The sequence below is a fragment of the Homarus americanus genome, unplaced genomic scaffold (assembly GCF_018991925.1).
Source record: "Homarus americanus isolate GMGI-L3 unplaced genomic scaffold, GMGI_Hamer_2.0 scaffold22602, whole genome shotgun sequence".
Classification (NCBI taxonomy): domain Eukaryota; kingdom Metazoa; phylum Arthropoda; class Malacostraca; order Decapoda; family Nephropidae; genus Homarus; species Homarus americanus.
Window position 1 is genome coordinate 276 of NW_024750422.1, and position 11,725 is coordinate 12,000.

Consider the following 11,725-nt stretch of genomic DNA (forward strand, 5'->3'; position numbering starts at 1 on the left):
TTCACACAGTAATGCTTGGACCTGTCAAAGACGTAGTGTTCAGAAGTGTGTGACCATATGTATGGCCACACACTTTACCTTTGTTACATCTGTGAAGGAACATACTGCCAAAGGTACTTATATCCCTAACCTTAATCTGGATTTACAACATCTTGTAATCTAGTGATCTTGTTTACTTGCTCCATATACATGTTTCTACATGTTACATCTCATCATAGTAAATATGGATCGACTAGTGCCTGTTTGCACTAGTCTGCATGAGATCAAACTCATCAATAAGTTCTTTCCTAATTACAGGATTTCAGGTTCTTTTGACAGACCCAAATTGTATCATCAGTGTACTTTGTTAGACTTGAGTTTGGCGAGGGCATCAACTCTGTCATGTTTTATGAGGCCTATGTGAGGAGGGATCACAACAGTTTGACCTTGACACACGTCAACAAAGGCACGCATATTTGTCTGGCTTCAGAGACAAAAACAACCTGGAGTCGAGGGTGCCAAGGGCAAGTGGTGAGGATGAGAGTCAGTGATGATGGACTGTCAGTAACAGTGGTTTCAATGGATTTAATAGCTGTGAGTGTAAGCAGCTAATTCAGTTTGTAGGTGGATGCCCAGTTGTTAATTCTAACTCCTTTCCAATTATATTGCCGTCAGGTTAGTCACAACAATAGTACTCAGCTCTCCCACAGGCGGTGTTAAAGAGATCCATCAGTGTAGATGGTCTGTGATATTATCATCAGTCTGTAGAGTGTGTATGTGTTCAAGAGCTCTCAATTTGGCAGTGTGTTGAGATAATGTTTGTATAATTAATTTTTTAGGCGGATGCGTCGGTATTGTGATGGTGTGTGGGGGAGTGTGTGAGGGAGGAGTGTGTAGGGGGTGTGGGGTGTGTGTGGGGGGGGAGTGTGGGGAGAGGTGTGTGGGGAGTGTGTGGGGGTGTGTGTGTGGGGGTGTGTGGGGGAGTGTGTGGGGGGTGTGTGGGGGGGGGTGTGAGGGAGTGTGTGGGGGTGTGTGGGGGAGTGTGTGTGTGGGGGGTGTGTGTGTGGGGTGTGTGAGAGTGTTTGGGGGTGTGTGTGTGGGGGTGTGTGTGGGGTGTGTGAGGAAGGTGTGTGGGGGTGTGTGTGGGGGGTGTGTGTGTGGGGTGTGTGGGGAGGTGTGTGGGGGGTGTGTGGGGGGGTGTGTGGGGGGTGTGTGAGGGGGTGTGTGGGGGTGTGTGGGGGTGTGTGATGAGAGAGGTGTGTGGGGGGTGTGTGGGGGTGTGTGGGGGAGTGTGTGGGGGGTGTGTGTGGGGTGTGTGGGGTGTGTGTGGGGGGTGTGGGGAAGAGTGTGTGGGGTGTGGGGGTGTGTGGGGGTTGTGTGGGTGGGTGGGGGTGGTGTGTGGGGGTGTGTGTGGGGGTGTGTGATGAAGGTGTGTGGGGGGTGTGTGGGGGTGTGTGTGGGGGGTGTGTGATGAGAGAGAGAGGTGTGTGTGGGGGGTGTGTGGGGGGTGTGTGTGGGGTGTGTGGAAGAGAGTGTGTGGGGGGTGTGAGGAGGGGTGTGTGTGGGGGTGTGGGGAAGAGTGTGTGGGGGTGTGTGGGGTGTGTGGGGTGTGTGGGGAGAGAGGTGTGTGGGGGGGTGTGTGGGGGTGTGTGTGGGGGTGTGTGGGGGGAGGTGTGTGGGGGGTGTGTGTGAGGTGTGTGGGGGTGTGTGGGGTGTGTGTGGGGTGTGTGTGGGGGTGTGTGGGGGTGTGTGTGGGGGTGTGGGGAGGGGGTGTGTGGGGGGGTGTGTGTGGGGGGTGTGTGTGGGGGGGTGTGTGGGGGAAGAGGTGTGTGGGGGGGGGGGTGTGTGGGGGGGGGTGTGTGTGGGGGTGTGTGGGGGGAGTGTGAGAGAGTGTGTGGGGGGTGTGTGGGGGGGTGTGGGGGTGTGGGGTGTGTGATGAGGTGTGGGGGTGTGTGGGGGTGTGTGGGGGTGTGTGTGGGGGTGTGGGAGGTGTGGGGGGGGTGTGGGGGGTGTGTGGGGGTGTGTGGGGGTGTGTGGGGGTGTGTGGGTGAGAGGTGTGTGGGGGGTGTGTGGGGTGTGATGGGGTGTGGGGGGGGGTGTGTGGGTGTGAGGAAGAGTGTGTGGGGGGTGTGGGGGGTGTGTGGGGGGGGTGTGTGTGGGGTGTGTGGGGAGGTGTGTGGGGGTGTGATGAGAGAGTGTGGGGGTGTGTGATGAGTGTGTGGGGGTGTGTGTGTGGGGTGTGGGGGTGTGTGGGGTGTGTGGGGGTGTGTGGGGTGTGTGGGGAAGAGTGTGGGGGGGTGTGTGTGGGGTGTGTGTGGGGATGTGTGTGGGGGGTGTGTGGGGTGTGTGAGGGAAGGTGTGTGGGGGTGTGTGGGGGTGTGTGGGGGATGGGAGGAGAGTGTGGAGGTGTGTGGGGGTGTGTGAGGAGAGTGTGTGGGGGTGTGTGGGGGGTGTGGGGTGTGTGGGGTGTGTGGGGAGAGAGTGTGTGGGGGGTGTGTGGGGGTGTGTGTGGGAAAGAGTGTGTAGGGGGAGTGTGTGAGGAAGAGAGTGTGTAGGGGGAGTGTGTGTGAGAGAGTGTGTGTGTGAGGGTGAGTGTGTGTGGTAGTGTGTGGGGGAATGTGCAGGGAGGAGTGTGTGGGGGATTGTGCAGGTGTGTAATAATAATAATAATAATAATAATAATAATAATAATAATAATAATAATAATAATTAACGGTTTATTGAAAGAGCATGACAGCCGGAAGGCTGAAAATATAGTTACATAATTGGGGAATGGGTCTCTTGATTGACCAATAATATACAAATAACATAAGTGATACAAAGATGATGTATAATAACTAGGTGGGGAGAAGCTCAAACTACGGGGCATTTCAACATAGTGACAGTGCAAAAAGTAAGATTGACTGGGAGTGAATACACTGGTTGATTACAAGTTATTGATAATTTTTACAATGGTTGGGACTGGGCTGTTCTTATAGCAATCAGTTCGTGCTCGTATGGGCTGGATGCGGTTGTGGTGTCGAACAGCAATTCTGTGTGTGTGTGTGTGTGTGTGTGTGTGTGTGTGTGTGTGTGTGTGTGTGTGTGTGTGTGTGTTATCAATGAAACACATAACAGGCAGTGAAATTTTAAAATTTTGATGGATTGTAAAACACAAAATCAATAATAATGAAAATATTGGTAAGTACAAACGATAATTGTCTTTCAATATATTCGATTAATATTTCTCCAAAGGCAATAAGACTTACAATAAGACTCTTTAACAGGGGAGTAAGTCATTATAATGAGAGGAGCGAGTATAGGGTGAAGTACTGCCCGTGTATTCCACCATAACAGTCCGCCATGGTCGCCGCCCTCTGGTAACTCATAACACTCAAGTGGAATAATCAAAGTATCCTCACGGCTTATCGTCTCTTCACACACCTCAGTATTACTGATAAGATAAGACATCAAGGCTGGAATAAGCTTAAAGAGTAAGCACGAGATATCCCATAAATGATGACCGACTATAAACTAACAGGTATACATACATACATACATAAATACATACATACATACTTACATACATATATACATACATACATGCATACATACATACATACAGACATAGGTAGATAAATGACGGTAAAGTTAACGTAATAATGAACAAGAACATGAACACGAACAAGTGGTGGTCCTCAGCAACAGCAGCAACATCAAGATTAGTGTTTCATCCTGATAAATGTTGCTGGATTTAATGGTGTTGACAGGCGACTTCACCTTCATCCTCTCTCACTCTTCGTCTCACCGGGTGATCAATATGCCATAAATCTTAGACATTCTTAACCTGTTTAAATGTACAATATTCTCTGAGGAAAACTGTGTCTCTTCTGCGGGATTTTCAGTCTACATCGTTCACCAGAGTTAAGAGGAGATGTTTGACTCCTTCCGTCACTCTTAAATTTGCCATTATCTGTCAACCAGACAATTACACAAACGTTCATAAGTACTGAGTTTATATTTATTCTTTCGGAGAGTTGATTGTACAGGTGAAGGCAACCCAAGTCACCAAGGTAGTTGTAGTACTTAACTGTCGGGAACTGCTGTGGTTGTGTGGTTAACATCGCTCACCTCACTTTCTTAGTATAATTGGTTCGCTCCCAGATGACCCTACAGCTGTAAATGAGTGTCTTACCTTACACCTGGGGACTTGAACACGATCGAGTCTTTTACTGATAAAAAAAAAGGTCATTGGTTACAAAGTTCAGAATCCCCACTGTCTCCACCGAGTCATCAGGTATGGCAAAAAAAGACAATTTTTCACTTCTTTTCCCGCTTAAACACTGTCGAGGGGAGGAGTGTTAATACTAAGTTTAATCTACGCCGACTCAAATCCCTCTCTCTCTCTCTCTCTCTCTCTCTCTCTCTCCTACCCCTCATCCATCTTCATCTCCTTCACTTCTTTTTTATCCATCTCCCCCCTACTGTATCCCCGTGGCCGACTCACCCTGGATGTGACTGACTCTAGCTGTGACTCACCCAGGGTGAGATGTTGGCAGTATTCGCGTTTGCCAAAGGTGAGTGAAGGAGCGGATGTTGTGTGCCTGAGTGAAAGGCTTGTCACTCGAGTCTACCATAAATCATCTCTTAAACATTAATATAGGAAAAAATGGCACAGGAAAAAATGGCACAGAATAAATGGCAATAGGAAAATATGGCACCGGAAAAAAGGCATAATCATCAGATTTGGAAAAAATAGCACATTAATTTTTATTGAAATGTTTTCGCTAAAATTTTATAACGTTTGTTACTGAAGCTTACTTAGAGTTAGATCAACGTCATAACATAAAACATGACCTCACGTGAGGTGACCTAACACAATGTACCCACAGAGGACGACCTCACTTTACCAAGTGAACATGACAACTATAACCTCAAAAAATATGACGGTTGAGGATGACCTGATCACGAGATCTGAGGTTGACGAGTTCCACAATGATTGAATTAATGAGTTACTTAATGCACAAAGGCAGAACATACCATACAGAAAACTCAGATCAAACAACAATGACCCTAAATGGATAAACATTTATTTAAAGAATATTATTGGACAAAGGAAGGCTATAGGTAGGAGAATAAATCGTGGTGAAGTTTACCTCCGAGATTATAATAAGGTATTGGCCGGTAGGGTTAAGACCGAGATAAGAAAAGCAAAGAGGAATAATGAACTGAAGGTAGCAAGGGAGGCGAAGGCTAACCCCAAGGAATTCTATCAAATGTATCAAACTAAAACACGAGATATGATCGAGATGTATAAAGGGAAGTCAGGGCTAAGCAAAGGCGATATAGCAAGTTACCAAACATCATCATTAACTCGAATACGCTGGATAGCTCCAAATTGGGCCCGGACAAAAGCCCCCCTAGTACAAAAGCCCCTCAGTAAAAGTGCAAAATAGGACAGAAGCCCCCTGTTTTTATGTTAAAGAGAGGGTCATTAGAAATATTAAAAATATATAGATTTAAATATGAAATTATTACAATTTAAATAATTAGAATATTATAACTCTTTCAATTTTGACATAGAACATTATTAAATAAATAGAAAAGAAAAACCGACATATTTTACCTTCATGTTCATTCTGTATTTACTGAGGTGACCCTAGGGCCCAGTGAGGTCACTGAATGTCAGGGGAGTAATTACCCCAGTAGACAAAACATATGTCATTGCAGATTTAATAAACATTCCTTGTATACTTCTTTATAACTAAAACAGAATTCTCGAAGGTTAGGTTAGGTTAAGTTAGGTTAAGTTAGGTTAGAGAAGTGTTCATAAACTGTAAAAAAATTAAATTATTATTTTAAAAATTCTTATTATTTCTCCTGAGGGACTTTTGTCCTAGGGGGCTTTTGTCGGTTTCGAGACAAAATGGCCCCAATCGAAAACGGCCTAAGCCAGAACGGCCCCACGGTGTGACCAAAACTGCCTAACTCTAACCTAACCTAACCAAAACTGAGCATGATAGCAGCCATGCTGACAGTCTGAGCTGCTATGATTAACTGACGAACGGAAGCGGGTCAGAGTGAAACGCTGGCTGGGTAAATAACCAAAAGTGGCAACTGTCAAATGTAAACGATGTAAACATTGGACCAAACAACCAGTTGCCACTTCTGGTTAGTTACCAAGCCAACTCAGACTGTCAATATGGCTGCTATCATGCTCAGTTTTGGCTAGGTTAGGTTAGGTTAGGTTAGGTTAGAGTTAGGCAGTTTTGGTCACATGGTGGGGCCGTTTTCTCCTGCTACCATTTTGTCCTAGGGGGCTTTTGTCCTGCCCTCGCTTCAAACACAGGCTCGTTAGCTCGTTTGCTCGTTTGTGGTTCGTGAGCTCGAAGTGAAATTTGTTGTGCCATTTTTCCTAGTATAAAAATTGTGCCAATTTTTCCTGTGTCATATTTCCCTGTGCCATTTTTTCCACTGCCATTTTTTCCAAGTACCCTTAAAGATACCTATTGTCCACTCTGTATCTGTATTTTCCTGGCTAAATAAACTGTTTCACTATTACTAACTTCACCTCTCCCACCACCCCTAACCAAGGCAACCTAGAAGGTGGCCTTGTCCTAACCCACCACCCCATCGCCCTTAACCCACCACTCCCATCGCCCTTAACCCACCACCCCTATCGCCCGCAACGGAGGTCAAGTTTTATTAGGCAGGCGAGGGGCGACAAGGAAGATACCAATCTATTCTGTATAAGAAACATGAAGGCAGAGCACTTGCCAATATCCATAATGAAGACAAGTGGTGGTGTGTGTGTGTCAGCATGAAGCTGTCTGAGGAATAGGTGGGGGAACGGTGGCCTTTGTTCCTGTGTTAACTAAAATTGATACGAAGATTTAGTTACACACACACACACACACACACACACACACACACACACACACACACAAGTAAAGATCATGAAGTAAAGGTCACCGAGAACTCATGGTATAACACACCATAAAGTTGACCGTGTTATCATGCCGTGTTTATCTTACTGCTCCTATAACTTGTAAGATGGCGGTTGTGTTAAAACCTGGAATTATTTACAGTGTAAAACTTTATTAAATTTGGTTTTATATATCATTACACTTTGTTTATATCATATGTACAGTCCCCCTCACTAGTGCGTTTACAGGGGCTCGTCATAAAAACATTCCACAAATCATTATCCTTGGTATATTTGTTTTAATATTGTTTTAATTTGATTCAATAGTATGTTTACTATTGCGAGTGTTCTTCTGTCGAATGTAAACAAACACAGGACTGCCACACTGCACAAAACCTGAGGAGCCCCTGTAAACGCACTAGTGAAGGGGACTGTACCAGTAAAGTTATCTAGTTATCCCTAAAAGGTTCTCGATATTTTTTGAGGTGAAGGTAGTGTAGTGGCCTCTATGGTGGTAGTGTGTCGTGTAGTGGCCTCTGTGGTGGTAGTGTGTTGTGTAGTGGCCTCTGTGGTGGTAGAGGTGTCGTGTAGTGGCCACTGTGGTGGTAGTGTGTTGTGTAGTGGCCTCTGTGGTGGTAGTGTGTTGTGTAGTGGCCTCTGTGGTGGTAGTGTGTTGTGTAGTGGCCTCTGTGGTGGTGGAGGTGTCATGTAGTGGCCTCTGTGGTGGTAAGGTGTCATGTAGTAGCCTCTGTGGTGGTAGTGTGTCGTGTAGTGGCCTCTGTGGTGGTAGAGGTGTCGTGTAGTGGCCTCTGTGGTGGTAGAGGTGTCGTGTGTGGCCTGGCCTGTGGTGGTAGTGTGTGTGTAGTGGCTCTGTGGTGGTAGTGTGTCGTGTAGTGGCCTCTGTGGTGGTAGAGGTGTCGTCGTCTGTGGTGGTAGTGTGTCGTGTAGTGGCCTCTGTGGTGGTGGAGTGTCATGTAGTGGCCTCTGTGGTGGTAGAGGTGTCGTGTAGTGGCCCTCTGTGGTGGTAGTGTGTTGTGTAGTGGCCTCTGTGGTGTAGAGGTGTCGTGTGTGACCTCTGTGGTGGTGTGTCGTGTAGTGGCCTCTGTGGTGGTGGAAGTGTCATGTAGTGGCCTCTGTGGTGTTAGTGTGTCGTGTGTAGCCTCTGTGGTGTTGGAAGTGTCATGTAGTGGCCTCTGTGGTGTAGAGGTGTCGTGTAGTGACCTCTGTGGTGGTAGTGTGTCGTAGTGGCCTGTGTGGTGGTGGAAGTGTCATATAGTGGCCTCTGTGGTGGTAGAGGTGTCGTGTGGTGGCCTCTGTGGTGGTGGAAGTGTCATGTGTGGCCTCTGTGGTGGTAGGGTGTCGTGTAGTGACCTCTGTGGTGGTAGTGTGTCGTGTAGTGGCCTCTGTGGTGGTGGAAGTGTCATGTAGTGGCCTCTGTGGTGGTAGAGGTGTCGTGTAGTGGCCTCTGTGGTGGTAGTGTGTTGTGTAGTGGCCTCTGTGGTGGTAAGGTGTCGTGTGTGGCCTCTGTGGTGGTGTGTCGTGTAGTAGCCTCTGTGGTGGTAGTGGTGTCGTGTGGTGGCCTCTGTGGTGGTGGTGTGTCGTGTAGTGGCCTCTGTGGTGGTAGTGTGTTGTGTAGTGGCCTCTGTGGTGGTAGAGGTGTCGTGTAGTGGCCTCTGTGGTGGTAGAGGTGTCGTGTAGTGGCCTCTGTGGTGGTAGTGTGTCAGTGGCCCTCTGTGGTGGTGGGTGTCGTGTAGTGGCCTCTGTGGTGGTAGTGTGATGTGTAGTGGCCTCTGTGGTGGTAGTGTGTCGTGTAGTGGCCTCTGTGGTGTAGTGTGTGGTGGCCCTCTGTGGTGGTAGTGTGTGTGTGTGTGTCTGTGGTGTGTGTGTTGTGTGTGGCTCTGTGGTGGTGTGTGTCGTGTAGTGACCTCTGTGGTGGTAGAGGTGTCGTGTAGTGGCCTGTGGTGGTAGTGTGTCGTGTAGTGGCCTCTGTGGTGGTAGAGGTGTCGTGTAGTGGCCTCTGTGGTAGAGGTGTTGTGTAGTGGCCTCTGTGGTGGTAGTGTGTCGTGTGGTGGCCTCTGTGGGGTGGGGTGTCGTGTGGTGGCCTGTGGTGGTGGGTGTTGTGTAGTGGCCTCTGTGGTGGTAGTGTGTCGTGTAGTGGCCTTGTGGTGGCAAAGTGTCGTGTAGTGGCCTGTGGTGGTGTGTCGTGAAGTGGCCTGTGGTGGTAGTGTGTCGTTTAGTGGCCTCTGCGGTGTGGTAGAGGTGTCGTGTAGTGGCCTGTGGTGGTAGTGTGTGCCTGTGGTAGTGTGTCGTGTAGTGGCCTCTGTGGTGGCAGTGTGTCGTGTGGTGGTGTGGTGGTAGTGTGTCGTTTAGTGGCCTCTGCGGTGTGGTAGATGTGTTGTATAGTGGCCTGTGGTGGTTAGATGTGTCGTGTAGTGGCCTCTGTGGTGGTAGTGTGTCGTGTGGTGGCCTCTGTGGTGTGGTGTGTTGTGTGGCCCTCTGTGGTGGTAGTGTGTCGTGTAGTGACCTCTGTGGTGGTAGAGGGGTGTCGTGTAGTGGCCTGTGGTGGTGGTGTGTGGTGTAGTGGCCTCTGTGGTGGTAGAGGTGTCGTGTGGTGGCCTCTGTGGTGTGAAGTGTTGTGTAGTGGCCTCTGTGGTGGAGTGTGTCGTGTGGTGGCCTCTGTGGGGGTAGGGGTGTCGTGTGGTGGCCTGTGGTGGTGGGTGTTGTGTAGTGGCCTCTGTGGTGGTGGTGTGTCGTGTTGGCCTCTGTGGTGGTACAGTGTCGTGTAGTGGCCTGTGGTGGAGGGTGTGTCGTGAAGTGGCCTGTGGTGGTAGTGTGTCGTTTAGTGGCCTCTGGGTTGTGGTGGGGTGTCGTGTAGTGGCCTGTGGTGGTGGTGTGTCGTGTGGTGGCCTGTGGTGGTAGTGTGTCGTGTAGTGGCCTCTGTGGTGGTAGAGGGTGTCTGTGTGTGTGGTGGTGGTGTGTCGTGTGGTGGCCTGTGGTGGTAGTGTGTCGTTTAGTGGCCTCTGCGTGTGGTAGATGTGTTGTATAGTGGCCTGTGGTGGTAGATGTGTCGTGTAGTGGCCTCTGTGTCCCTCTCTGCTCGGAATAAATTTAAAAACAACTTCTAGACAACATTCACTCTGTCTTCTGTGCACATTTATCAATTCCTTTGTTCTGGAGTCAATTTAGAAAGTGTTTGTATTGGTTGGTCTGGCAATTGGGAGGTATGTGGAGTGGGCGGAAGGAGAGATAAAGGAAAGGCGAGACTTGGCGCTCAATAAGTAAAATACTATACGTGCAGGCAGAGCGAGTTACGACTATCATGAAGCAGTTCTTGAAGCTTGATAATGGTGATCCATGCTCCGAGGTGTGGTGGGAGGTGATCCTTGCTCCGGGTGTGGTGGGAAGGTGATCCATGTCCGGGTGTGGTGGGGGTGATCCATGCTCGGGAAGTGATCCATGTTCTGGGTGTGGTGGGAAGGTGATCCATGCTCCGGGTGTGGTGGGAAGGTGATCCATGCTCGGGTGGGAAGTCTCAGGTGTGGTGGGAGGTGATCCATGCTCCGGGTGTGGTGGGAAGGTGATCCATGCTCCGGGTGTGGTGGTGGGAAGGTGATCCATGCTCCGGGTGTGGTGGAAGGTGATCCATGCTCGGGTGTGGTGGAAGGTGATCCATGCTCCGGGTGTGGTGGGAAGTGATCCATGCTCGGGTGTGGTGGGAAGTGATCCATGTTCGGGTGTGGTGGGAAGGTGATCCATGCTCCGGTGTGGTGGGAAGGTGATCCACTCCGGGTGTGGTGGGAGGTGTCCATGCCGCTGGGTGTGTGGTGGGGAGTGATCATGTTCCGGGTGTGGTGGGGAAGGTGATCCATGCTCCGGTGTGGTGGGAAGGTGATCCATGCTCGGGTGTGGTGGGAAGGTGATCCATGCTCCGGGTGTGGTGGAAAGGTGATCCATGCTCCGGTGTGGTGGGAAGGTGATCCATGCTCGGGTGTGGAGAGTGATCCATGCTCCGGGTGTGGTGGGGAGGTGATCCATGTTCCGGTGTGGTGGGAAGGTGATCCATGCTCAGGTGTGGTGGGAAGAATCATGTTCCGGGTGTGGTGGGGAGGTGATCCATGTTCCGTGTGGTGGGGGTGATCCATGCTCGGTGTGGTGGGGTGATCCATGCTCCGGTGGTTGGAGGCTGATCCATGCTCAGGGGTGGCGGGAGGTGATCCATGCTCGGGTGTGGTGGGAGGTGATCCATGCTCCGGGTGTGTTGATGAGGTGATTCATGCTCTGGGTGTAGTGGGGAGGTGATCCATGCTCCAAAGTGCTGGGACGGATCCATGCTCTGGTGTGGTGGAGGGATGATCCGCCTCGGGTGTGGTGGAGAGCTGATCCATGCTTTGGGTGTGGTGATGAGGTAATGCATGCTCAGGAAGTGATGGGGACGTCCATGCTCGGGTGTGGTGATGAGGTGATCCATGCTCGGGTGTGGTGAGTGGGTGATCCATGCTCTGGGTGTGGTGAAAGCTGATCCATTCTCCGGGTGTGGTGGAGGCTGATTCATGCTCGGGTGTGGTGGAGAGCCTGATCCATGCTTGGTGTGATGAGGTGATCCATGCTCCGGAAGTAGTGATGAGGTGATCCATGCTCGGGTGTGGTGGAGGGATGATCCATGCTCCGGTGTGGTGGAGAGCTGATCCATGCTTTGAGTGTGGTGACGTGATCCATGCTCCGGGTGTGGTGAGGAGGTGATCCATGTCCCGGGTGTGGTGAAGGTGATCCATGCTGTGGGTGTGGTGGGAGGTGATCCATGCTCCGGGTGTGGTGGGGGAGGTGATCCATGTTCCGGGTGTG

General features: G+C 50.0%; 1 protein-coding gene across 1 annotated transcript; it reads right to left on the minus strand.

The window, feature by feature from the left end:
* Nucleotides 1-10,195: 10,195 nt before the first annotated feature.
* On the minus strand, nt 10,196-10,639 carry LOC121854064 (integumentary mucin A.1-like; the record flags this gene model as incomplete). Its single annotated transcript, XM_042348454.1, has 1 exon — nt 10,196-10,639. A coding segment is annotated over exon 1 (444 nt), but the record flags the coding sequence as incomplete, so codon positions are not given.
* Between the last annotated feature and the right edge of the window lie 1,086 nt (nt 10,640-11,725).